Here is a 27,586-nt window from a genome sequence, read left to right on the forward strand (position 1 = left end):
CTGCCTCCTTCTTTGGTAGTACATTTTTTGAAATAGCCATCTACCTATCTATTGTTAAAGTTCATTTTTGTGCAGTATTAGGATACATTGTCCACTTGAATAGGGAGCTTTTATGAGCAACAAAACTTCTGTCATTTTGAGTGCTCTGTATTATTTTAGGAAGCAGCTTAAATTGGAGGGTTTTGTTCTGCAATATGTGTAAAATGATGTAGTTTTCTTTGTTGGGAGAGAAGTATTCTACTTGAATCAATTGTCAGGAGGTTTAATGTAATAAGGCAGTTTGTGGTCTGACTAAAAGAAACACAGTGCAAAAGAAATTCCCATAGCAGTTTGTTTTTAACAGAAAAACTGACTTCACCTGAAACATGAATACATTGAAAACCAAGACTTAATAAGGCAGAGCAGGTTTAGAATGAAACTGAATGGGTTGCTGTCCAAAGCTTGTCTTTTAATGGCTATGAACTAACCAAATATTCATGTTAATGGTACTGTAGCTCTATCAACAGTATTACAGCAGGTTCTTTGTTTTAATAAAAGTACTAGACAGGCTGACACATGTACACTTTGGGTATTGGAAAATTTTACCATTAAAACATTGCAGTCAAAGTTTTGGCTAAAAGTTGGGTTTCTAACTTTCACAAAGTATTGTATTTAGAGACGGCAACACACGTTTCCTCAGATTTCGTGGGCTCATACAATAGGAGTACCCCCACTGCTTGCCTTACTGAACAGAAACCTGATATTGATTAGCTATCACACTGGCATCAGAACTACTCTTAGGATTCAATTTTTTTGTTGTTTTGCATATTTTATTGATCAAAAGTGGTAAATGAGCATCAAGCGTGCAAGAAGACGATGAATTGTTTACTTGCATAAAATAACCTTTCAATAAGAGAAGATGCATTGCTCACACTTTTGGTGCTGTTCTGCTGCCCGAAGCAGATGGCATTCAGCTGCTATTGATTTGCTCCTATAGTTACAGAGCAGCATGTAACTAGGCATGCTCATTTCACTGGAGGAGTGGTGGGGGAGAATGGGGGATGTTTTCAAAAAGGAGTTGGGAGTAAAAGAGGAAGGACTCTTTTTTTTCCTCGTCCAAAAAAATAAAAACCTTACAGTGTAACTTCCTTGCTGTATATAAATGAAAAATTAGATTTATATGTCTCAGCAGAAAGAGAGGTTCTAGCATTTCTAAAAACAGTAGAACCTCACTAATGTAAGATGCATTGCAGAGATCCCTTACAGATTGAATTCATAAGTAAGCATAAGGTTTTTTTAAAAATCAAGCATGCTGCATCAGAACACCTACTTTCAGAGTAACAGCCGTGTTAGTCTGTATTCGCAAAAAGAAAAGGAGTACTTGTGGCACCTTAGAGACTAACCAATTTATTTGAGCATGAGCTTTCGTGAGCTCACGAAGTACAAGTACTCCTTTTCTTTTTGAGAACACCTACTTTGTTCATTCATTTTGATCAGTGTGGTTTAGATTTTTGTTCATAGCACTGTACAGTATATTGCCAAATGCTTCACATTATATTTTGCAAAAATATTGACTCCTTGGTAGTGTGAAACCACACTGCAACACGCTGGGCTTGATTATGCATACTGCGGACCTCAGTGGCATGGGTTCCACAGGAGCTGCTCAGTACCTCACAGAACCAAACCATTGGGTACCAAACCTCTTCTGAAATGTGAGGTGAGACTGCAGGATTTTTTTGTGAGAGTTATTAGGTTTGCTCGTTTGTGAATTGAATAAAATTCTACTTTGAAGAGGTTTTTTTTTAGTCGGGTAGTTTTTCTTATCAAATATTAGTGAGAGAATGTGTCAATTGACAGCATTCAGTGCAGCATAGGTAACCAAAAGACAAACTAAAATTAAGGAAGCTAATAAATATCCCATCACATGAACATAGGAGTTGATATGCTGGAGCAAAACATTTTCATCCACCTAAGTCCAGGACCTTGCCTCTGGCTGTGTACTACACTTGATTTAGAGGAAGGAGGAACAAAAACCGGTCTGTTCCTGGCCACTGTATTAACCTGGAAAGAACATTCCCTTCCAAGCTCCACTAGTGAATTATCTTATATTTAGAAGCATGAGTATTAAGAGCCCTCTGCTTCTTGACCTAATTGGTGAAGATACGTATTACTTCAGGTAACATGTGACAGTTACAGGGTAACTGCACCTGTATTCCACCTCCACCCACCATGGTCCACTTTAGGAGTGGGCTCCAGCCATCACCCATCTCTGGGCAGGGACTCTTGTAGCACTTCCTTCTGACCAGAGCTGTTAAGGCTTTACAACCGGAATATACTGTGTTATGCCCAGCAAGCCAAAGGCTTTACACCTGCCATCCATTGTGTTATCCCCAGCAAGCCACTCTGCCTAGAGGCCATTCCCTGTCTCCAGGAGCTATAAACAGTGTATTGCCTGCAGTTACAAGTTACCACACAGCTCTTTCTAAGCAAGCATGTTTATTCTTCAGGCAAAAGTATTACAGAGAAAACATACGAACCCCGCCCCTCCAACAACAACAAAAAAAAAAACAGATTTAAACACACCATCAGTCTTCTGGGTCCCTAGCAGGCCAAATCTTTCCAACACATTCACAAGAGTTAGTGCCTCCTTAGACAGAAGGTCCTGTCTATCTGCTGTATCAGAAAGAAGGCCCTGTGTCAATTCAAGCTCATTGTTTCATACCAAAAACCCTTTCTTTGTCTGTTTGTCTCTGGAAAACCTGGCTTGAACCAGTATATGCAAACCACTCCAGGTGGTGGTATGTCTTGAGAGTCGTTTATTCTCAGTGATCACTTCCCATTGTTTTTAGTTCTTGAGGGAGCTGTGGTGACCCTCCCCCATGGAATAAAACACAGTCATACATAAACCATTCATAGATTTAATACAATATGGTCTTCAAAGATACTGCATGTGATTACAGCACCTGTCACAACATGAATGTTTGTCTAATTTTTTTAATCTTCCTAAACTTTTGTTTTGTCTCTTAGTTCTTGCTTCAGTCACTTCCACAGTTTGACTATACTGTTACATTTTTGGTCTTTATTTGAAATTGGTTGCTATGTTGTTTTGACTATCTCCTTGCTCTTGTATTATTGGTCCTGGAGAATAAAAGCACTTGAGCAGTTACCACTAAATTGTTAGTTATTTGCTTCTATCTTATGTCCTCTTATATTCTTCTCCTTTTTTATTTAAATAATCATCAGTGTTTAAAAGCATGCCTTCTATGCTGTCCCCACAACCAGGTATTGACAAATAATTTTTCATAGCATAGTTTATTTTGGTCTTTATCAAAGAGTTTTAATCTATTACTTTTACACCGTATGTATAAACTTCCAAGTAAACTTTTTAAAACAAGGAATGCTTCATATGCTTTGACACATCTTTACATTTCTTTCTGCTCTCTGGCTGTATAATGATACCTTGTTTCAGAAGGTCCATCCCAGACAAGTTAGATGTTACTAACCTTTCATGTCAGCAATTTATTTCACAACACTTATGAGAGGTAAAGGATTGCAACCATCATAGTAAATAGAGAATATTTTAATCTTGGCTGTTAAGATGTAGTGATTAGCAGCTTTTTAAAATTTATTTTGCAGAGATTAAACCTTTTTAGTCATTCAGAAAGCAGATGCTTTTGAATCAGTGTTCGTGCTGTCAGTGTAGCATTGCTGCATTGTTGTCACTTTAATTAGATGTCACTTTCTAATGGGACAAGGAAAATGTTTTAAACATAAGAACTAATATAAACAAGAGCTAATTTAATGTGATCCAGTATATCTGGACAAATCTAAATGTTGTTAAAAGGCATTTCATGGTTACAATTCTTTTCTACTGTAAAACTGTTTGTTTTCACCATGGAAACATTTTCACTTTATTCCTGTTATATCTCTGAGTCATAAAAATTTGTATAAAGAGAAAATAACTTCTATTTTCCCCAAACTTGGTAGCTCCCACAGCCCTCCAGAGTTTAAAAGAGCTCCATGGACTTTCCTTCTGTGAAAACAGTTTGCATAAGGAGCTCCAGAATTCAGATTGCACAAAATACTATACAGAAGTATTGTCTGTTAAACTGTGATAAATTCCACTTTACAAAATAATAGAATTATTTGCTACTTTTGCTTAGCACAGACAGACCAATTTCTAAAGTAGCCTTTTCTGAATGCAACATGTGTGTTAGTTTGCTTTTTGAAAGATGCTGAAAACTTGAAGTAAGCTCCAGAATTTTTAAAACTGGGGGGTACATTTTCAGTGGATTCCCTAACACACTACAAATGATAATGAACATCGCAGACTCTGGATTCAACCAGATACTTTGTGCTGTGTGTGCTACCATTTTCCTGATAAGATACAAATATTCATACACACCTACATGTTTTTTGTTAATTGAGTGATCCCTACTTTATCTCTGCACAAATGACACAACTATTGAAGTTGTGGAGATTCAGGCTTGAAGTATGTCCTCGGGACTGAGTGTGTTAACCCCAAATGCAGTGAATTCCCTACTCTTTCTGCATATTCTTGTTCTGACTTGGTGTGGACACTTGCTGCTTAATGTAATTAGTTTCAAAGGGAATGTCACATCATTTCTCAGAAGTTTACTCTGACCCAAAACCTCTAGTAAGGAAATATCAGGGAGACAAAACAAGAAAAGTTACTGTGGAGTTGAATTGCATCTTTGCTGCAGTGCTTTGTGGTTAGCATAGGGAACTATGTAAATGAGTGAATTAAATATTTCTGGGTCTTGTCATGTTTGTGTGCAGATGCATGAAGTTGTCAGTATTGTGGATAGTAATCTCATTTTCTTAGAAGTTGTTGTTTATAATTTTTAACCTGCCACCTGACCCTCAAGGCCCACAACCACAAAATGGATATTGTGGAGTTAAGGCTGTGGAACATCTTCCTGATGAAGTAAAAACCCATCAGAGAGAACTGCCATTTCAGGGCCACTTTTAAACTATGGTCCAGTTGAATTCACACATTTTAACACATTATTTTACTAATAATGCTACAATATTTATATTTCATCTAAATACAGCTGCACTGGCAGAGGAGCCTTTGTAAGATTGGGGGAGAACTCCCTATTTCTGACTGCAGGAATGTGATTCTCCTGGATTTGGCTTCTCTCCATGCAAATAGTGACAGGGAGGTCTGACTCCTTCTGTGAATCCATTTTTTCAAACTTGGTTTTGCATATACTCTTCATTAAGGACTATTTCCATGACAAGAACGTTTGGGAAAATGGGAAAAGTGTGTTCTAGTCACATTCACAAAACTCAAATATAAGTGAGAGGATGTTGCTCAACCCTTCTGACAAATAAATTAATCTACAGCCAGAAAGGAGCATGGAAAATTTCAACCAAAAAGTATGTACTGCAGTGTTGATGATTCAGGGTTTAACCCTGCTGAATATGTATGATGGAGGGGTTATTACAGTTGCATATTAAAAAAGCTAGGAAATTACCTACCAAAAATGCATTAAAGAACATTATTTATTCAAACTCTCGAAAGTTAGGAATGACCAGAATTAAGGTTTCTTGTACAACCTTAATTTGGTCCCTTTGTGCATATGCATTATGACACAGTCTTTAGTTACCTGATCACCTGCTGTTTTTTTCCACAGGGCCCCTGCCTCATTCAGTGAACACACAAGGAATCAGAATTCAGTTGCACAGACAACTGTAAATCTGGTATTGTCCAGCCACGCTGGAGGAAAGACAGGAGGCAATGGATGTGATTAAATCAGGCCACAGCTTCATTTAGTTAAAATATCCAGCAATAAATTTTGCAGTGCAGGTCATCATTTCCACACAATTCCCAACCTGGTCCCAGCCATCCCAGTCCTGGAATCCCACACCCTCCCTTCGTATGAGGGTTAATTGGGCTATAGAAGGAGGGTGGGGGGTCAGCTCCTGGCTTTACCAGATGTAGGAGCCCTGACCCCAACTTCCCCAGCTTCCTTAAGGAATGTTTTCCTCTAAATCCTATTTTATCCAATAACCATATCACTTCCTTTTTCTTTGAGTATGGGCCTCCGGACCATGGCCATGTTGGGATCCCTGGGCAACCTATTGTTGGCAATTCTCTAGGATCCTGACCCTATCCCATTGGGATGATAGGGAGACCCAAGCTTCCCCTCCCCAGCAGCAGGAGAAAACATTTGAGGAGCAGGAGTCCAGGGTGGACAAAAAAGCCACACCTCAGACCACCATCTTGTCCTCTTCTCCAGATGAGGTCTTGTTGCCTCTTCACCCCCCCTTCAATAGCCAATGATTTTTGCAAGTTCCAGGACCTTGTGAAGTGAGTGGCAGACTCTCTACAGATATGCCTTGAGGAGATCAGAAAAACCCAATACAAGCTACTGGACATTCTGAATCTAGAGTTGCCCTCCTCATTAACAAGGCTCTACTGGAACCCACTAGAACCATCTGGCAAACCCCAGCTATAGTGACACCCACTTGTAAGAGGGCTGACAGAAAAATATTAAGTCCCCTCCAAGGGCTCTAAATCCTCTTCTCACACCCAAGTCCCAATTCTCTAGTTGATATGGTGAATGAGCGGGGCAAACAACACCATTATCAATCTACCCATACAACAGAGATCAAAAGTGCCTGGGTCCCTTGGGAAGGAAGGTCTACTCATTGGGTACGCTGCAATTTCGTATTGAATATTACCAAGCTTTGATGGTGAAGTACAACTTTACCAACCAAATGAAATTTGGGTCATTTATTGAGTACCTTCCCCCAGATCAGAGAGAACAATTCCAAGCCACTGTTGCTGAAAGTTCCTGGCACGATCATCTTCACTGGAGGCACACAAGGCTGCAGACACTGCGACCAATTCCATCTCTGCAGCAATGGAGTTGCATAGGGCTTCCTGGCTGCAGTTGTCTGCCTTCCCCAGGGAAGTTCAAGATATGGTTGAGGATCCCCATTTGACAGACAGAAGTTGTTTGCAGAGTACACTGATGAGTCATCACGTATCCTTAAAGATTCCAGGGCCACAGTATGCTCGTTAGGCATCTGTACTCCTGCAAACAAACAGAAGTTCAGCAGATCGCGAACAGCTTAAAGATCCCCACCCTATACAATTCTCTGGATTCCAGACACCCATGGAACCCCCCAGGTTCCAGAGAAACAGACTCTAACCCAACTGATGTGGCTCCACAACAGGCAATGTCATCAAAGGGACAGTTGAGGTTTTGAATTCCCACCCCTCATTAGCCTGCCAGCTTCAGTGTTTTCTCCACTTCCCCCCATTTGGAAACTAACTCTCCCACTTCCAGCATGCATGAGAGCATATTGCCTCAGACAAATTGATGCTGAAAGTTATATAATTGAACTGCAACTTCCACTTTACCTCCCTTCCTCCTCCTCATTCCCTTTCCCTGTCCCTCTTCATCAACCCCTCTCACAAGCCCCTGCTGAGGCAAAAAGTAAACACCCTTCTTCATTTAGGAGCAATAGAACTGATACCTGCTCAATGTTGGGGTAAGGGCTTCTATTCAAACTATTTCCTCATCCCAAAGAAGAATGGAGGATGGAAACCATTTCTAGATCTAAGGTGCCTACACAGATTTGTGAGACCCCAGAAATTCAGGATGTGATCCTGGCAACTGTACTTTCTTCTCTAGATTCAGGGTATTGGTTTTCCGCCCTTGAACTCCAGGGTGCATACTTTCATATAGCGATGTACCCGTCTCACAAAAGATTCCTCTAATTTGTGGTAGGCCAAGATCATTTCCAGTATTAATTGCTCCCCTTCAACCTCTTCTTAGCTCCAAGAGTATTCTCAAAGGTTCTGTTGGAAGTGGCTTCCCACTTGGGTCACCAGACTATAGTGGAATTCCCGTACATCAACGATTGGCTACTCAAGAGTCGATACTCAAGGACAGTGCTTTTTTGTTTTTGGACTTGGGCCTCCAGCTTGAACATAGAAAAATCCACACTAACACCCATTCACAGTATCCAATAATCTGGATTCCCAGAGCATCTCTTCCCATGGACAGGTTCTAGACATTATTGAGCCTCATCAGAACAACTCAAGACAGCCCCCAGACCTCAGTCAGAAACTGCCTTTGACTTCTGGGTCTAATGGCCACTTGCACTTTCGTGACAGAGCATGTGAAGTTACATCTCCGCTGTTTCTGGGATTGCTCGGAACAGCTTACTCACCAAACAGGCACAGTCTAGAAAAGCAGGTGTTGGTTCCCTAGCGGGTGATGCATTCCCTTGACTGATGGAAGATTCATCGCAATGCAGGGGCAGAGGTACCCTTTAGCCAGCACTGACAGTGACTGTAACCACAGATGCATCTCTCTTGGGCTTGGGGGCACACCTCAGCTCCTTAACAGCACTGCTTCCTGCTGCTACCTGATCTGTCCAGGTAAACTTTCTCCTTCCTTCCTCTCTGCTACCAGTTGCACATGAAGCCCTTAAAGGGGCAATTACCCCTCTTCTTATGGCCAGGCGGACAAGGACCCGCATGCAGTTGCAGCAATCACATTTCCTAATTTTTTAATATTTGACTTTGCAACCTGAATAATGTTCTTTTAATGTAGTTTATTTTTATGTAACATGTATTTAGCTCTTTTAATCTTTCTTCATAAGACAGTATCTCTTATCCCTTATGTATCATTGTTGCTTTTCTTTAAATGCCCTCCAACATCTTTGATATTAAGGTGATCAGAACTGTACACACATTCTGTATATGGTCTCACCAGTGCCTTGGGGAGAGGTACTGTTACTGCACTGTTCCATTGTGGGAAGGTTCTGTGCATTCAGCAAAAACTGCAGTGATTATTTTATTCTTTTGCCTCCATGCAATATTACAAATTTATACCTACTCTGTGTTTTTGGTTTTTTCTCACATTTCTTTTTTTAAAAGTCTGGTAAAGCATTTGTTATTTTCCCATCTAATACCTCACCCATGACTTTTCAAACATAATTACCTATTTTCTTTAACACGCTAGGATGCATATCTTCTGGATGCACTGATGCGTAAATATATATTGTTTTCTCACGTATTCCAGTACCTGCTTGTTGTCAGCAGCTGTATTGACAAGATCTTAATTACTTCTTAATTGTACATTCTTTTATTGTCAGAGGTTGACTTTTGAAACCATGTTCGCTGCTCAGGCAAAATCAGTCTTGATTTTGTCTTTCTTTATCATTAATAGCCTGCTTTCTCTACTACTTTTTCCCAGGATATATTTATAAAAGCCTTTATTAACATTAACCATTTTGAATAGCATTAATTTATTCTGCTCTTTTGCTGCCCTTATCTTTTTTCATTAGCTACTTGCTTGATTCCATCAACTTCTTAATTTCTAGGAGAGATTTGTTTTAACCCTCTAATCTTTGAGCAGTCCCTCATGAAGCCATGTTGACTACTTTGTTCCTTTCAGTTTTATTTTTCAGAGGAACTGTCTGTTGCACCTTCCCTTTTCTACCTTTTCAGACTACTCTCATATTCTTCTACACTCATAAATTTTAATATTACCTCTTGTCCATGCTGTTTCCGTAAAATAATATTGTATATTTGATTACATGTGGAGTGTACTTGGACTACTAGTTGCATGCACAGCCATTATGTAGTCACTAGCTAAACATAAAGTGGTGCCAAAAACCTATTATTAAACCTCTACATAATACAGCTATTACTGTCACTTAACTTATTTGTTTGTGTATTTAGTCTAAGTAAGTTAATTCATTTCAGTAAAGTGCTTTGAAACTAGAAAGTCTAGATAAGTGCAAAGTAATGTTATTAAGTACCTCGTGGTCACTAGCATGGAGCTTTCAGCTTACCATTACTGTAGATCCAGCAATGGTCTCACCATTATTTGGGTTCTCTTCTTTCTGGTTCAGTTCTCCTTTGCATATCCTAAGAGGGTTTTTTTACTGATGTCAGGCCATATTTGTGACCCAGCAGGTAGTTTAAGTTCTCCAAGAGTATAATAATCTGAGAGTCGGTTCAGGAATGTTTTCACTATCCTACAGTCCTGGGAATCTGAGTCAGTTGCCCCCTGCAGTTTATTTTTCATTTCAAAGTACAGCATATCACTGCTATGATAATTATCAGACTATCTCTCACTGGATTTGTAAATGCTTAGGGGCTTGTATGCTCCCTCTACTTTTTGTTCCCCTTCTGTCCCTCCTTCATAGATTGCACCCATCACTCTTAACGTTCCATTTGTGAAAATCTAATTAAACTTATGTCCACTAAGGTTGTGCTTTCCATTTAGCATCATCACTTCTACTTCCTCCTGCATATTTTCTATACTTCTTGCATTTTCTATACACATTTAAGTGTTTCAGTGCCTCTTTTTTATACCTCTTTTTATTCTTACACAATCACATTTTGCTGAAGAACATTTTTGGGGGGGAGGGGCGTGTGCTTCTTAGTATGTTAATTATGTAGAGGGAAAATAACATTGACCCAGAACAGCATACAATAATATGCTTTTTTGAAGAAATGAGTGAAATTCTTCACTCTGGAACCATGCTGGGTAAGAAGCAAGTGTTCTGATGTGATTAGCAGAAGCGTATCTGCTATTGCTTTTTCAGGAAAAGAAAAGATCATTCTTAGAAACCAGGTTCTTTCGTGTAGTCTACTTCTTTTTAGTTTAATATGTTATTTTGCTAACCTTTTTATCATTTCATGGGACTGTGTAAGCAGCTGCTAGAAAGGAGGTAAATAGAAGAATATAGACTCTAAAGCACTCTAAAAGCTTGTAGGTTTCAGTCCCAGTGGAGACTGACACTCCAGCCTACTTACTATAGCTAGGATGTATTGATTTTTTTCTCCCCCATTTTTAGCTGCACCACTGAATTAGGTATTGTGAGGCATCCTTCCTTGTGAAGAGAGGAAAAACTGTCATGAACTTTTTCACCCTAACAATAGGGCATCTCAGACTAAAGCAGAAAGAAAGGAAAATGCTTTAAGGACTCTTAGAAACTCTGCAACTTAGCTCTCCACACTGACTCTCCTAACTAAAAGGTGCTCCACAGATCTTGAGAAACTAAGATAGATGATTGGAAGCAATGAATTTTTAAAATTGTTTTGTTAAAAAATCATCAATCACTGAAAACAATGCATTCCTGTAGCACAGTCTTGGAAGGTTAGCAAACTGGTCTTGTCCAAGTTTTCAGCAAGATGTTCAGTTACTGTTATAATTGGCTGATGAGTAGGTTTGGACCTAACTAGAATGCCAGTGTTCGATTTCACAGCGTCCTCTGTGAAGATATGTCACCATTTATGCTGGCTTTAGTGACAATTTTCTAAAAAGGAAACTCGTGGGAAATCATTATGCTGTTTATATGTCTCCCTTGTTGGAGGGCATTATCCTGTGATATTTTAGAACTGTTTTCCACTGCATGATGGCATCTAGCTAAGGTTAAGGCAGAACAAGTCCCTCTGCAGTTTTGTGACTATGTTTTACTTGCTGAAGGAGAAAAGATAACTGACAATTAAGTATTTGGGATGTCACTGAAAGAACATGTGCAACTAATCAATGACATCCTGAGGGAACATGATTTTATGAAGCTGATAAAGTAGAAAAATCTGGATTTTAGTGTTATATAATAATAATTGCACCCTTTTGATAAAAAAGACATTTCTAATGATGTAAACACTAGTATTTCCAGTGTTATATTTTTCAGGTGCATGCAGTAGCTTATTAAAATGTGGCAGGAATTGGTAAACAGCTTTTTAAAATATATGAAGAAAACATGGTACTCAACACAGATAGTATTGACCAATTTGAAAAATGTATTTCTGGGGTCACTTGCTAAATTATTTGCTTTCAGTAGGGTTAGGTGTTTTAATTCTCTTCTCATTTTGGAGAGAGAACATATATGCTGCTCTTGTTCCTTAAATCAGCTTGTTAAAACAGCACAGGTTTGGAACTGGACTAGCTATAGTCTTGCTAAGTAGAGTTCAAATACATTGAAAATTCTAGACATTAATTTATAACGCTGCTGTGATCTTTTCCTGTTTCATTGATATGTCTTGGAGTTTGTAACAGAAGTCTTACATAGCTCACTGTGCTCCTATCTAAAATGTATAACCACATGCTGGACTGAAAAATGGGTTTATTTGTATGTGTTTTATCACTCATTTTAAATATACTCAAGGAGAAGCACTTTTTCTTCTTCTTATCTGTTATGTAAAGATTAAGGAGAATATGGTTTGTAATATATGCATTCTTTAAATAACTTTCTAAATAAGAAAGTCTAAAATTTATGATTGCAATGGTTGTTTCAGGTAAATGGAACTAGTTATGATTGCAGCCCCTACTTATTTGATTAATTTTTTAAATTACAAGACTAAAAGAAATACAGCAAAGATTAGAATTTTTACATATGTTGGTCAGTTGTCATCTGTGCTGTCTTTCCCTGTTTTCAGTTTCTCTTGCAGCCCTTCCATTATATGGCATACAAATCAAAGGGCCAAATTCTCTACTAGCCCAGTTCCACTGAAGTCAGTGGAGCTGGGCCAGCAGAAAATTTGATCCCAAATGAGGATTATTCCAGAATGTCATGATTTATTCCTTAATGTTTCTGGAAGTACTGTATGTAAAATATAGCTATGACTTTTAGGCATGCATTATCTGGAAAATGTACTGTAGTTTAATGAAACCATACCAAAATATTTTTATTTCATTGCTTCATGACAGTCTGACAAAACGCCACATCAAATCAAGGTGGGTTATGTCTGTCTGTCTCTCTGTCTTGCAGTTCTGCAGTTTCAGGTTTGCTGGTCATCAAAATAAAGGGCTTGAACAGGTGCTAAACTAATGGGAGTAAGATCCTGAAATGTCTAACAAAATAATGTCCACTGGAGCCTTGCAGTTAAACAAATTTAATGAAATTGGGGCGCTGTATAACTATTGTCCAGGCTTGGGTTGATTTGACTTGGAATGATAACTGAGTGAGCAGCAGCAACAACAAATAAGTTTGCTTCATTAACATTTTAGCATCATCAGAACAACTTCTCTTGTCAGTGACATGTCCTTCCCCTTGCCCCACCATCTCTTCTTTCTTCTAAGTTTACCGGCAGCTGACTTCACCAAGTCACGCAAATTGCTCTAACATGGTATGAAAAGCTCAAGAAGTGGAACTAAGGGATTGTGCATAAATTTAGAGATGCCCTGAAGCAGCTCTTGCACACACGATTTTTGGTGCAAAATTGATTAATATTAGTAAATTGTTTTTGTTTGAGCAAATAGTGCGCATTGTTATGCAATTCACATGTCCTTTGAATATGCATCCCCCTCTACCCCTCCTCCCATGCATAACTTGAATGCAGAGCAAGATGAATTTTACAGCACCATAGTGCTGATTTCACAAAATGCAAATGAAGAAGCAGTTAATGATGCATCCTCATTTAAAGGTGAACTGAAAGGCTTTGTACCAGCCAAGACTTGAGAACTTTGTTTCTCTTGTAAGAGGTGGTGTCACAGTAAAACAGTTTGGGAGCTGCTTTCTCTGATCTAGGGTTGTTTTTATTAAACCTGTTGTTATGACACCAGCTCTTGCTGGAGAAATACAGAACCCTGAACTCAGGTCCTGAAAGAAGAATAAAAAAAAAAAGAACTGATGTGCAGATAGCTTGTTTTAAAATGTACTTCTATTTTTAAATCTACCCATATTTTATAGTAATGTTTGTGAATCTTAACTAGGTTTTTTGTTACACAAATAGTTGAGTTGCTCTTGCCCCACATGTACTACTGCAGCACGTTGACCAAACTGAAAAAAAAGCTTTTGTGTTGTATAAGGTTAGATTACATACAATAGGAATGTTGTCTCATGAGCTTGTATAGTGTAATGCTCCCTCCTATTACCAACCCTTGCCTCTTGTTTTCTCACCCTGTCACAATGGTTCTGTTCTAACCAAGGGCTTAGTCTTGCAAGCACAGTATGCAGCTTTACTTGTGTGAGTAGTTTCTTTTGATCAAACTTTACTCATGTGAGTATAGTTACTCATATGCATTGTTTGCTGGATTAGGCCTCTGAGATGGAAAGCTCCTCAGCAGAGTGACTGTGCCTTTTATCTGTAAGTGCCGTACATAGGTATGACTTTTGTAGTAACAAGTGGAGATGTTCAGCAGTATGAGTGACAAGTGAATAGGGCCTTAATCCTCCGGAGAAACCATGACATGTGTTTGTAAACGCTTTTGTTTGTCTTATGTGAGGAGTGGAGACTAGCTACTAACTGCCTCCTACCAGTTACTATAAAACTGTAGAAGTCTATCGCGTTCTTAAAAAATCAGCCTGTCTCTTATGGGGAATGGGTATTTAAAAATCCTTTTCTATTAAATCTATTTCTAATTAATTTACTAATTCACTCATAAAACTACAAATCATCTGTTTGGTGAAAAATATTTGGGAAGGGGAATGGATTCCAGGCCATACATTATTAATATGGAACAGTATGGCAGGTCTAGATAGTACCTCTTTCACCAGGCCTTTGTCATTGGTGACCACACTATAGATGTGACCAGTGCATTGTAAGCCGATCTGTCAAGCCAAACAAACAACTCACCTTGTTAACATTCCCTAAATCTTGCATTAATAACACTGAGTAAGCCCCTGAACACACAGGAGAGTTCCTTTTTCCTACTGCCATGATGGATGGGATACTTCCAAGTGCTGGAAATGAAGTAGCGGAGGTCATTAAGCATGTGCTGCTGTTGATTTTGATTTTTAAAGGGGACAACAAAATCAAAATTTTATTCTGAAGTGAATGTACCAAAAATCAAATTTAAGATTCAAACTTATAGTAAACCTTTCCTTGGGTAAATGTTTGTCAATGATACTGGCATGGGAAAGGGCAGGGCTGCAGCACCATAATCTGATATAATCTCAAAATTTAGTAACACAGATTGTGGTATTGGAAGATGTTTACTTTAGTAAACTTGTGTGATTAGAAAAGAATTGGAGTAATTGTGGTTTGCTTATTAAAAGTTATTGTTAGAGGATAAATAAAAAAATGAGAAAAGAACTGAATGATATTGTGTATTTTCTGTATTACAGACTATCATTTTAGAAAATGAAGATCTCCCCAAAATATTTCTAGACTTCCTGAATGTTCGGCATGTCCCTTCTCTGCCAAAGGCAGAAAGTTATGGGTAAGAACTCATTAACTAAAACAACTCCAACTGTACAGAAAAACAAGGCACAGCTGATTCTCCTCTCGCGCTGTATTAGTTCTCTGACGACTTAACACCGTTGATTTAAAATGGACTTGCTGTTAACTTACACCACTATAACTAAAAGGAGCATTAGTTTCATTGTGGGTGTATTTGCGTAGCTATAAAAAGTTGGTAAAATAAAATACATCCTGTACAGAGACAAAAGGGTGACATTTATTGTATATCCATTGAAAGCAAAGCAGAAACAGGCTTAGATGAAAGAAAGATAGAAAAAATGGGATTTTCTAACAGACCTTTGAAATACCTACCAAAAAAATTTTTAAAAGAAATCCACAAGATTTCCAGTTTGTGGCATGTGTGTGTGGGGAGGGAGGGTTGGAATCTGCTTTTATTTATATGGGGGCAAATTGTAACTCACTGCATGGCTTCTCCCATCTCCATGTGGAAATGGAGATCAGCCATCTCCATGGTGTCCACAATTCCCTTCCAGGAAAGGGTTCAGGGTTGGTTTGGATGAAGGAGGCACGAAGATGCACATTATCCTCCCTTAAGTATACCAGAGATTTCCAGAATAATATAGTCAAATTATATTACGTTCTGCTGTACTTTCCACTCTTAGGGTGTGATTCTCTGCTGTGCCTCTATGAGGTGCAACACAAAACTCATAGCCTTGGGGAAGGAGGGTGGGTAAAGAGGTTTAAAGCCATGTTTGTGCCATCCCTATCCCGAGCCTACCTGCAGGCAGCGCAGTCCCTGAAGTAATTTAAAGAGCCCTTCTTTGGCTGCCCTACAGGTTGTATCACTGCCCGGAATCCCCACAGTATTGTGTGCTGTGGCCCTGCCCCTGACACACCCTCCTGCCCCAACCCTTTCCCTAGCATACCAGGGCTTGTGAGATGGTCCTAGGAAAGTGGCCTTATAACTGTCTTCCACAGTTCCTGCATCAGGGGTTCCCCAAGCAGATCTGGGGGTTTTGGAGCCTCTTTATTCTGCTACAGCCCTTTTACCTGGTGTAAAGTGGCTGGAGTGGGGGTAAGGATCTCACTCCCAAAGCCTAACTGTGGTCAAGGAAGTTGCCTGCAGAGCTGTGCTATCGGTCAGTGGGGCCAGAGCCACAGCAGACCAGAACTACTGTGGAGACAAAGGGATCTTGGACAGGGTTTGTGGGTCAGGTCCTTGCTTTCTTCCACGCTGTAGTAAACACTGCCCCCACCTCAGCAGAAGAATGCAAAGGAAACTGTCAGGGCAGCCTCACAGCCTTTTGTATTCCATTACATGGGTGTTTCCAAAAAGACTTCGATCTGGGTCATGATTTTTCACAATACCTTGTAATTGTAGTTCCAAACTGTGAGCTTGGGAAATCATTGTTCATGTTCAGTACATACAGAATCTCTTTAAGATACATAGGGATTACTTTACTTATCATATACTTGATATTGGTTTGAAAATGCTCATATAACAGCAAACATACGTCACTTATAGCTAGTGTAATGTTATCAGTTATGCTGCTGTCAATATTAATGTGAAACATAAATGTGCTAACTTTATTATCCCCCCAAAAATGTAAATATGCCAGCTTTGGTGATTTAGGGAGAAGCTACTTGACACTCTTCTCTTGTAGTTAATGATGTCAGCCAGAATCTCTCAGTGGAATTGTACCCCATCACTTTTATATATTTATGCATGTGAATCTATTCCAGTGAAATATATGTTGTCACTTACAAGCTGTGATCACAGTAAAATCATGAGAGTTCTTCCATATTAATTGCATTGCATTACATAGCCACTGACCAGAAAAAGGGTCCTTCCTTTCGTAGCAATTATTAACAGCTTTCTTTGTATATGGAGTTGTATGTTAATGTTGTTATAAGCAAACATAATCTAATTTGTCTGCATTTTTGTTTTAGTTCTTTTGATGAAACAGAATCTGAAGAATCAAGGTGAGCAACTCACAATTACGGCTAGCATTTCTAGACAACTAAATGTGATGTAAGTAAATAAAAGCTATGCTTACTTTGACAGTCTACTAATATATAAAATAAGGACACTGAAGTAATTATACACACACACACACACACGTACATACGTACGTAAAGGGCATCCTACATTTGTTCCAGCAACTGACAAAATTGCAATAGTTTGGCATTAAATTGTGGTGACTTTATTAAACACTGCATCTGGTTTCATAAGTTGGACCAGATCTGTTTGTAGTATGAATTGCACACCTCTCGCTTTAATTTATATTCTGGAATTTCTTACAGAAACATAAAGGGACACTTTCAGCTTAACTCTCTCTGTGAACATTTTTACCCTATGCTGGGTGTTGTTTGTAACAGGACTATAATTGAAAAAAAATTGAGATTGTTTCTATGCTTTTGACAGAACTTTGCATACATTCGGTTTCACTGGATACAGTCAGTCAGTCAGTTGCTCCTGTTGTTTGCATGGGTCTTTCACATGGGAGGAGATGAACATTTAGTAAAAACTAAAACCAGGAAAACGTGATTGTAAAATCTGAAAGCTTGGCAAGGACATTCAGATATAGCACCTGAAATTACTTCTCTCATTTAAAAAGGAAAAAACCTACTACTGTTCTGGCCCCTTTACTCTACGTAAAAGAGTCAGCTGTGTGAAGCGGCCTTAGCAGCCTTGCTACTGGCCGGGGAGGGTTCCCTTGACATAGCTATTGTTGGCAGCAGCCATAAGGCTGCCTCCCAGTTGTACACTCAGAAGCCTTGGCATAGGGATGTGCTGGGGTAGTATCTGGGGCAGGAGTATTGCAAAGATTCCATGTAGTTCTGTGGTCTGTTGGGCAGCCCAGGAGGCTAACCTAATGTAGAGGTTGCCCCATGGTAGTCTAAATATTCTTACGTACCACAGAACAGCACAGAATCAGGAGGGCTCAATGTGGCTTAAAGCCATCATCACCACTACCATCACCACAGTGGAGTGTGACCTCTTCACCTCAAATTTCAAGCTGTCATTTTAAGTATCACTAAGCAATAGTGAGCTTTGCTCCCAGAAAATTTTCTCCTTTGCATGGAGTTTGGGCATATAAACATACTGACGTTATTCCTGAGCAGCTTGGGTCACCTCACTTTATCAAAGGTAGTTTGTAGTATATCCTGTTTACCATCCCTTGATGCTGACATTCCTGTTCTTGACCTTTCCAGCAAACTGTCCCACCAGCCTGTGCTGCTGTTCCTAAGGGATCCATATGTCTTGCCTACAGCCAACGGTAATCAAACTTGTCATCTGTTAACAGCTCTTTACTGATCTGACCCTACACCACATAAACCACATTATTATTAATACAGGCCTTGCCGAGTGATACTGGTCCAAATTCTACTGATCTGCCAATAAACCAGTAGTTCTTATATAAAGCTCTTTAAAATCCGAATTGGGGCAGATGATTTATACGAAGATATAATTTTTTTTCTCTCAGTTGTTCTCCTAACCAAACCTACTGTGGATGCAAATCATAAAAGGATGTAAAATACTGCTTCTCTTTTTTTGTTGACTGTGTGGGTTCTTTTGCCAAAAGGGTTTGATCTAAAGGTACAGTCCTTTTTTATGTGCTTTTTCCCTAAACACCAGTCTAGCTGCTGTGAGCATGTTTGTATTTCCACTTGGATTATTGTCATTTCTTCTCATTTCTAAACTGTAGGGTTTTTTTTAAAAGATTGTATGTTTTGAGCGTACTAGATGTGATCGGAGGATATTTACGTTACCCTTGATCGGTTAATATGTATTTCAAAAGCACATTTGGAAGAGGTAGTTGTAATCCACCATCTCTTTTACTCTTCCCCCCTCCCCTTTGTAAAAATAATTCAAGGACTTTTTCTTTGTGTTTTCTTCTCAGAGATTATATTGTTGGCACATATTGCACAGTGTTCCTACATTGTTCATTTCAATTGATAGATCTTTTGCCTTTTCCACACTTTTGTACAAGAAAATGTACTTTTGTGTATATGTAAATTTCAGTATGAGAATTTTCCACTTAAACTGTAAATTAGGATTTTCCCGTGAGAAAAAAAATTAACAAATTGCTCTAACTTATTTATTAAGCTCTGTTTGCCTGAATGTAGGCTGGTAACAAAAATGAAGCAGACAGCTTTGGAAATAAGATGACACTGTGGAGGTTTCCCCACATGGCTCTGCAAATCCCTCAGGTGTTCAAAGCATGCATTAAGAAATCATAAGATTGTCTTAAATCAGGAAATTTAAAATAATAATAATAAAGGTTGGGTTCTTTGTATTTGCCTTTGGTTTCTCAGCCTTTGGAGTGCACTTCCTTCACATTTTCAAGATTTTTTCCAAAACCATGAGAGCTAAAAACTTTTTTTTTTTTTAAACTGAGATTCTCAAGAAGCCACATGAATCCAGGAGCTGGGACTCTAAACATCAAATATTGTGACATTCATGATAAAATCATAGGAACTAGAATGCTATGTACATGATTCCTATCTTATACTACACCTCCAGTTTCAGGCCTGGATTCCAGCAAAGCAGAGTGCAATTACTGAAACTTTCATTCTTTGAGTTTACCGAATAAAGTATGTGCAAGTATAGTATACCAATAAACATCAAGGTTGAAATCCTGCCCCCCATTAAAGTCAGTGGAGGTTTTGCCATTGAATTTAAGAGATCCAAGATTCCACCCCAAAACTGGAGAAGAATTTTGCAGACACTAAAAACTAATTCTGCCTTTTTCATTTTATTCTGGAGGAGCGGAATGGCTAAACCAACACTCAACAGTGTTTTTTTTCACAAACTATAATTAGGCTTTGCAGATTTTGATTTTGATTTTGATTTTTTGATCATTTCAACAGATATCAATGTTATTTTAAGGTTTTTTGGGTTTTTCTCTTTTTAAATTTTCACCAATTGTGGGAAATTTGGCTGGGGTCAGACAATAATTATTTAATGATGCTAGACAGTGAGATGAAAATAGTTAAAACTTTATAATGGTTAAAACACAAATTGTTAACATCACATGTCAAAATATACAAAATAAATATCCGTGAATCAAACTCTAATAAGTCTTCAAACAGACTTACTTTGCCTTTTGGTTTCAGTTACTATCTGGAAATATTTTTCATTGGTTTCTCTGAGTGTACAGTGAAATCAGTGTTTACCAACATTTATTGATAAAAATCGAATGCTTCCAAGCCTAACTATACTGCACCATTTCCATTTTATCCGCATACTTACATAAGATTAGTTGATTTTGACTTTGGGGCCAAGTAAGAAGTCTAGGAAGTAAAGTAATCAGATCCTCATTTTTTTGCACTTCATTTCCTCAAAGATTTGTTTAAAAGTCATTCTGGATAATTGGATAAGCAATTTGCAAGTTAAGCTTTTTTAAAAAAAAAATAAAAAAAAGTTCTGAATGTTGTTAAATTTCATGCAAAATCTTGAGAGACAAAGAATGGAAATTACATATAATTGTCTTAAAATATACAGATAACACCCTAAATTTTCAAATCAGTACACAGGCTTTTAGTTCTATGACTCCTATTAAAGCTTCTGCAACACTTTGACATCTAAATTTTTTATTCTAACTTGTACTCGAAGAATGACCATACTTGCTTTTTTATTTAAGTCACTGGGAATTTAATATTGAATTTAAGTGGTGGTTTCTTTTGAAATGGCTTGTTCTAATGTGTGAGATGTGTTGAGATTTAGTTAATGGTGTTCAGCACAAAGAACTCTTCAGGGCTTCACCAAGGCTTTTTTTGGCCTTGAAACACAGTTCTTAGGTTTTCATATAGTAGGTAAAAAAAAAAAAAGTCAATGCAACAAGTTTTTATTTATACTAATTGTTCAGCAGCCCTGAGCTGCTTCCAGTTCACCTCTCAGAACAATTTTTGATTTATCATACTATGAATCAGCATAATGTGGAACATGATTTTTATTCAAAAAATCTGTAAGAGTCTATTTTCTCCATCCTGTTTTAGAAATTACAAGCTCAGTATTATGATGTCCTGGTTTGTCCTGTCCTCCCTACCTGCCCTGGCACCGTGCGGCTTCTGGAAGGCATGTCCGGCTCCTAAGTGCAGGGCTGGCCGGGGTGTCTCCATGCACTGCCCCTGAACCCTGCCCTGAGTGCTGACTCCGCAGCTCCCATTGGCCGGGAACTGCTGCCAATTGGAGTTGCGGGGATGGTACCTGCAGACAGGGGCAGCGGGCAGAGCCACCTGGACGCGCCTCTGCCTAGGAGCTGGACATGCTGGTTGTTTCCGGGAGCCGTCCAAGGTAAGCGCCGCCTGGAACCTGCGCGCCTCATCCCCTCCCGCACCCCAACCCCCTGTCCCAGCCCTGAGCCCCCTCCTGAAGCCCAACTCCCTCTCAGAGCCCGCACCCCCTCCTGCTCCCCAAACTGCTGCCCCAGGCTCAGCCTGGAGCCTCCTCCCACCCTCTTAACTCCTTGGCCCCACCCCCAGAGCCCACACCCCAACCCTCTGCCCCAGCCCAGTGAAAGTAAGTGAGGGGAGAGCCAGGGATGGAGGGAGGGGGGATGGAGTGAGTGGGGGTGGGGCCTTGGAGAAGGAGTGGGGCCTCAGGGAGGGCAAGGAAAGGGTTTGTGCTGCTAGACAGTTGGCAACCTTAACTTCACAGTTTACTCACCACTCATGAACATTTGACTCGATTTTAGTTAGACTCAATTTTTACAGACTGTCTTTTCTATAAATGGGATTTATTTTTGCAAACTAGCCAAACCCTCCTGGAAAATCCTGTTATAATTTTTGGAGGTACCTAAAATTTCTATGAAGGGGAGCTATCATATCTCTGTTGTCAAAAAGAAACCTTTACCACATGAATTGCTTATGTTTTTCAAAAAAAAAAAATAAGGCTCTCAAGAGCTTAAACTTTGATAACTTACTAGTTATTAAGGTTTGAAGCTACTAGTGTGACTTTCAACTTTCTTGGTTTCCCTTTTCAAAAATCACACTTTTATACACATGCCAAGAGGCACAATTAGTAAACACTGTGAATTGCCCAAAGGGGCTCATAGCTGCTATAAACTGGTGGGAGGCTCTAAAGTAATGAAATCTAAGGCAATATCCCTCATATTTACAAAAATTTTTTATAAATCTTAGTTCGCTCACTGACAACAGTCAGCCCTCTCCACACCATAAATGAATGTTAAATGACATGCATTCACTTTTTTTCCCCTTGAATAAACCACAACTCTTAGACTCTTTCAGAATCAGAAGTGATTTGGACTAAACGGGGGGAAAAAACCCTGCAGCAGTGAGTCTCAGAGACTGACTTGGGCTTCTGAGGTCTGCACTATGGCCCTAAAAATAGCAGTGTAGATGTTCCCACTTGAGTTAGAAGATGGTCTCTGAAACCTGGTGAAAGGGTGGGTCTAAGAACCTGAACAGGAATGTCTACACTGCTATTTTTAGCACAGTAGTGCAAGCCTGAGTCTGTAGACCTTGCCTCTGAAGGTACATCTACAGTACATGCTTCTTTTGGGAGCATGTAGTGTATATATGCACACAGCCCGCCTAGCTGGGTATAAATAGCAGAGCAGCTGATGAGGCACAGCTTAGGTGAGTAGAGTAAAGACATGACCCAAATGTTAGCGTACATACCCTACATGGCTCTCCTAACCCGTGTCTCCCTGTCTACACTGCTATTTTTAGCAGTGTAGTGTCCCGCTTGCCTCCCTGCTCTTGGAGTCTTTCTCCACCACAGGAAAAGATTCCAGTAGGGGGAAAAGGCTCTGACGGGGGGAGGCAGCGGGGAAAGGCTTGAGCAGCTCCCTGCTGCCAGAGCCCTTCCGCACCGCAGGGCAAAAAAACAGCAGAGGGGAAACGCTCTGGCAGGGGGATTCCCCTGCTCCTCCCCCTGCCAGAACCTTTCCTTGCTCCAGTGGGAGGCTCTTGGCAGCAAGGAGCTGCTGAAGCTTCTCCCTGATGCTTCCTGGCTGCTGGAGATTTTCACTGACGTGTAACTACACACTACACAGTATGGATACAGCTTGCTTTTCACGGCGGCACGTAGCTACGCATAGACTACACACCACCAACTCTGGTGTGTAGTGTACATGTAGCCTCATACTCACTGCTATGGGATTTTGTTTTGTTTTTTTGCAATGTAGTCATATCTTCAGACCTCAATCCTGCAAACACGTGCATATGTTTCAATAAGCATGTGGGTAATCCTATGGACTGCATTGGGTCAGGAAATCAACAGAGCTTTTCACATGCTTAAAGTTAAGCATTTGTGTAATCATTTGCAGGATTGGTGCTTTAATTGGCAAAAATCATCCCTGAAGAGCTGCATATTCTGAATCGCACCAGGAACGGTTGGTTGCTTCTTTGTAGATGTCTTTTACTTCTCTGGAAGAGGGAAGAAGTCATCCTCAGTTCCTCCACTTTTGCTTCCATTTCTCTCATTCATGAAAAGGAACCCTGAGAAAGCAAGGTGCCTTATATTGTCCAAACTCCCTAATTAATTTGAATTTGAAGATTCTTGCAGAATGTTGGCTTGTAAACCAGAGAACAATCTCCTGTGTCTTAACCAACAGTAAAAATATTAAATTGGCACTTTTTATATACTTAACTTTATAGCACATAATGACATAGTTCTATGTTGAACTCAGAGCTATATCAGCACTGGATTTTAATATTGTTGTAAGGGAGATTTTCAAAATTGCCTAATGAATTTAGGATCACAAGTCTTGATTTTCAGACTCTGAATCATTGTTGCATAAAGCATGTAACATTGGTTTAACTCTGTGAACACATTCTTCATATAAGATGGGTTCTCTTCTTTTAATTAAAAAAAGTGCAAAATATCTATTACCCAAAAAGTTGAAAGGGGTTTTAAAAGGACCAGAATCTAAACTACTAGCCTAATAGACCAAATTGCTAAAGTTCCTATTGAATAATAGACCTAAACTTCCTGTATCTTCATGGAAAATTGGTCTAATGGTGAATGATGTCTAAAGCCAAGCATTTTCAAAAGTGCCTGTGGGATTGTTTCAATATGTTTACATACTAGAGTTAAAATGATATGGTAGATGCTTTATTCAGCAAAGCCTCAAAGTGAGTCTGACACTGTAAAATGGTATCATTTTATAAAATCAATAACAATTTCCCCATATGTACTGTATGTCATGTATATAATAGAACTAGCAGAAAAACAGGTTTCTGAAACTTCAGGGTTTGATTTAGAGTGAAACCACTGGATCACGTTTACCATGTGTATTCTAATACTGCTGATAACAATATTGTGGAATTATCCTAGAAAAGTGATTTGAGTGTGCAGAGCTTTCAGGACTTGTAGAATCATTACTGGCCTCAAAATGTCAATGAGTGATTTGTAATAATGCTTTATCCACCATCAGAAATCAGGAGAATCACCCATATGCTGCTTATTGAAAAGGTCTCTGTTAGTTATACATTCACCTAAAAATATCCTTGAGTCTATTGGTCAAATCTCTAACATCAATTATGATATATAATCAAATTAATTTATTAGTAATTTACAGTGCTGGTACTCAGAGGTTTATAATACATTATTTGCAAAAACATCCTACTCTATTTGATGGCCCTAAAGTTATTAATGGGCACAATCCAATTCCCATTAAAGTCAAGTATCATCTTTCCACTGATTTTAATGGGAGTTGAATCTGGCCCTATATACATATCTGTAGGCTGGTGGCTGAAGGAGAAACTTACTTTGGAAGTGTGAAACATCAAAGAAATAATCTGTGGATGTTTATTCAGCTGTATCTTCTGAGTTTAACCCACCTCTTAGTTTGCTGGCACTGCAAGTTTGAAACTCAATTTTAAGCAATAATGTAAGATGGAGTGAGAAATTCTGACTCTTACTGTCAAGGGAGTAAAGACAGTCACTCTATTTTAGACAGGTAGGAGTTAATACATTTGGAGAATATTTTTCTTTTAGTAACACATAGCCTTCCTGCCTCTGTGTGGGTCTATTACTTTCTTTCATCAGGTAATCTGTTTCAATTTTATTTACTAAGGTAAATTTAACATGAAAAAATGGTGTTTGTTTCCTTTGCACTTGCACTGAAAATATTTTGTGTATGGGTTGTTCCCCTTCAAATTTGACAGGATCACTTTTTGTAAGGAACTTGCCTTTTTATGTTGAATAGCCAGTCTACAATCTCACTGCTCTTGAGAAGTTTCTATGATGGCACAGGCACCTTCAAGTCCACTTGGACTAAACATTGCTATAAACCACAATGGAAAAACTGCTGTAAAGTATTCCCAGTAGCAATCTTGGAATTCCTTCAAGTATATTGAGATTTTGTTAGAAATTGAATTGCCAGTGTAATCCATCTTCCTTGTGAGAAAAGATTCAGATAAAGAGCTGGAGTCTAGCAGCATTAAGTATTAGAACATCCCTTTAAATCAATAAGCTACAAATCTGGCAACGCATTTATGCAATGCCCTACGCTATACTAAAGTGGCTTTAGTGCTGAAACAGCATTACTAATAGTACATTCCCAACAGGGATAAACACTATAGTGATGCAATATCCTAAATTATACTAGTCCTTGCCTTGTTAAATTCCACAAAAGCATTTATATGGTATTGACATACATAAGAAAGCAGTTTTTCTTTTCTGTTTTTCAGATGACTTTCCAAATGTAGTTATTGAAGGAGTTCTCCATGGGATATTTTATCCTCATCTACTGCCCAGGTAGAAGTGGTGCGTGGATAGAAGAAATTAAAGCAAGTCTTGAAAAGAAAATTGACATAAGCAAAATTCTATGGCATGATAGCAATTCTAAGAGGCAAAAGTCACCACCTTAATTTAATTCCATACATATAGCTTTTAAAATCAGGGTCACTACAGTTTGTGCTTTTTAAAAAAACAGATAAGCGGAAGAGCTTTGTTTCCATATTTAAACTAATGTATATACATACTCTAATATTTAATACTAAAGAATGACAGTCATACACTGAATTACACTAATCTTTGAAAAGAATTAAAAGCTTTACTAATATTGCTTGTTTTTTTATTACAAATTACACTAATCCTTTTTTACATCAGGATAGTCCCAGTGCATTACCCATTGCTGGCAATGAATGCATTGAAAGTGCTGGCACTGAAGACAGTATGAGAGAGACTACAAAGTAATTTTAAAAAATGAAGTTGCTTAACTGGAAATTAAATGCAACTTAAAGTATTGCATTAGTATTCAAAAGGTAAATATTTCAACTCTACACCTTAATGTTTGGGTAGAACAGTGTCAAGTTCTGTGTGATAGGGAGTTTCCACCTTCTGCAATGTAGCTTTGTTTCAGGATGTTGGTTATAGAGAACTCGTATGGCATTCTAACCACCTGCAAGTTTGGCATAACATTTATGGTAACAGCCTCATTCAGTTGTTACTTCTAGTGTGTGTTTAATTTCCAAGCCAATTTACGCTCTGTGTTTAATCTCTTATATTTTGTGAACCACAGTTTATACCACTTTTTGGTGAGATCAAGCAAGGATATCATTTACTAGTAAAATAACTAAAAATTATGTGTTCAGATGAACTTGAAATTTGTTATGTCCATTACTGGATATTACACTGTAAAATAAACTACCACAACATGCACGCAGGACCCTATGAACTGTGAATGTATCATTTGTACTCCATTTCTAGCCTAACGGGGTACATTGCAAAGCTTCTTACTACAGCTATTTCTCCCACGTCTCCCACCCACCCCCCCGCCCCCGCCCCCGCCCCCGCCCCCCCTCAACCACTGGAAGAGTGAGAAAATGTTTAACCTCATTATTAGCAATTTTCAGCACCATCCCCTTGATGCGTTAAGTTTATACAGAAATATATCTTGAACATCACATTGTTCAGTTCTGCTGTATTGCTGCTTCATTAATAAATATAATATATAAATAATTCATAGGGCTAACTGGAGTGAAGGACTTTTCAGCACAAGTCATCATGGCAGAATTGGGCCCTAACATAATAGTGTAGTCCTGAGGGAGCAATAGTGCCTCCTGCCAAACACTAAACTGATTTTGAAGCTGTTTTGATGATTGATGAGACCGTGCAACATTTGGGACTTAGGTACGTGCAAAGCTGTCACTCTTTACCAGGCTTGAAAATATAATCTGAAGTCAGGCTATTGGCTATTCATAAATACAACTATAAGCCCTATAAAGCACCTTGTGCATCTCAAATTGAGAATTTACTCTTAACTGTGATCCAAACAATCTCTCCTGTGAAGTGAATCACAGATCTTTAAAAGAATTATCAGTGGCTGTAGTAAGTCCTGAACTGTCAGTACTCCTCATGAGCCCAGAACTTAGCAGCAGAAACAAAAGTATTACCTACTATGCCATACTGATAATTTTATATCTTGATTCATTCTCTCTGTTAAAGTAGTTTTACAGCACAGTTCACAATAGACATCTATA

At 38.8% G+C, this 27,586-nt stretch overlaps 1 protein-coding gene across 3 annotated transcripts in view; it reads left to right on the top strand.

Annotated features, from left to right (window-relative positions):
• The window catches only part of SNX24 (sorting nexin 24), a 150,017-nt gene extending 123,240 nt beyond the window's left edge, over nt 1-26,777 (top strand). Inside the window, exons 4-8 of one of the 3 annotated variants that reach the window (XR_013346183.1) lie at nt 15,052-15,146; nt 17,078-17,110; nt 18,344-18,408; nt 23,425-23,609; nt 25,793-26,777. Coding sequence is in view for 2 of the 3 variants with exons in the window: in XM_077817374.1 (XP_077673500.1) it covers nt 15,052-15,146; nt 17,078-17,110; nt 18,344-18,408; nt 25,793-25,863 (264 nt within the window). In the remaining variant the exon portion in view is untranslated. Of the gene's footprint in view, nt 1-15,051; nt 15,147-17,077; nt 17,111-18,343; nt 18,409-21,130; nt 21,266-23,424; nt 23,610-25,792 lie in introns of those variants that run through there. The other 2 variants (XM_077817374.1, XM_077817375.1) reach the window with 2 other exon arrangements.
• Nucleotides 26,778-27,586: the final 809 nt, after the last annotated feature.

Source organism: Eretmochelys imbricata, chromosome 5 (assembly GCF_965152235.1).
Source record: "Eretmochelys imbricata isolate rEreImb1 chromosome 5, rEreImb1.hap1, whole genome shotgun sequence".
NCBI classification, from domain to species: Eukaryota; Metazoa; Chordata; order Testudines; family Cheloniidae; genus Eretmochelys; species Eretmochelys imbricata.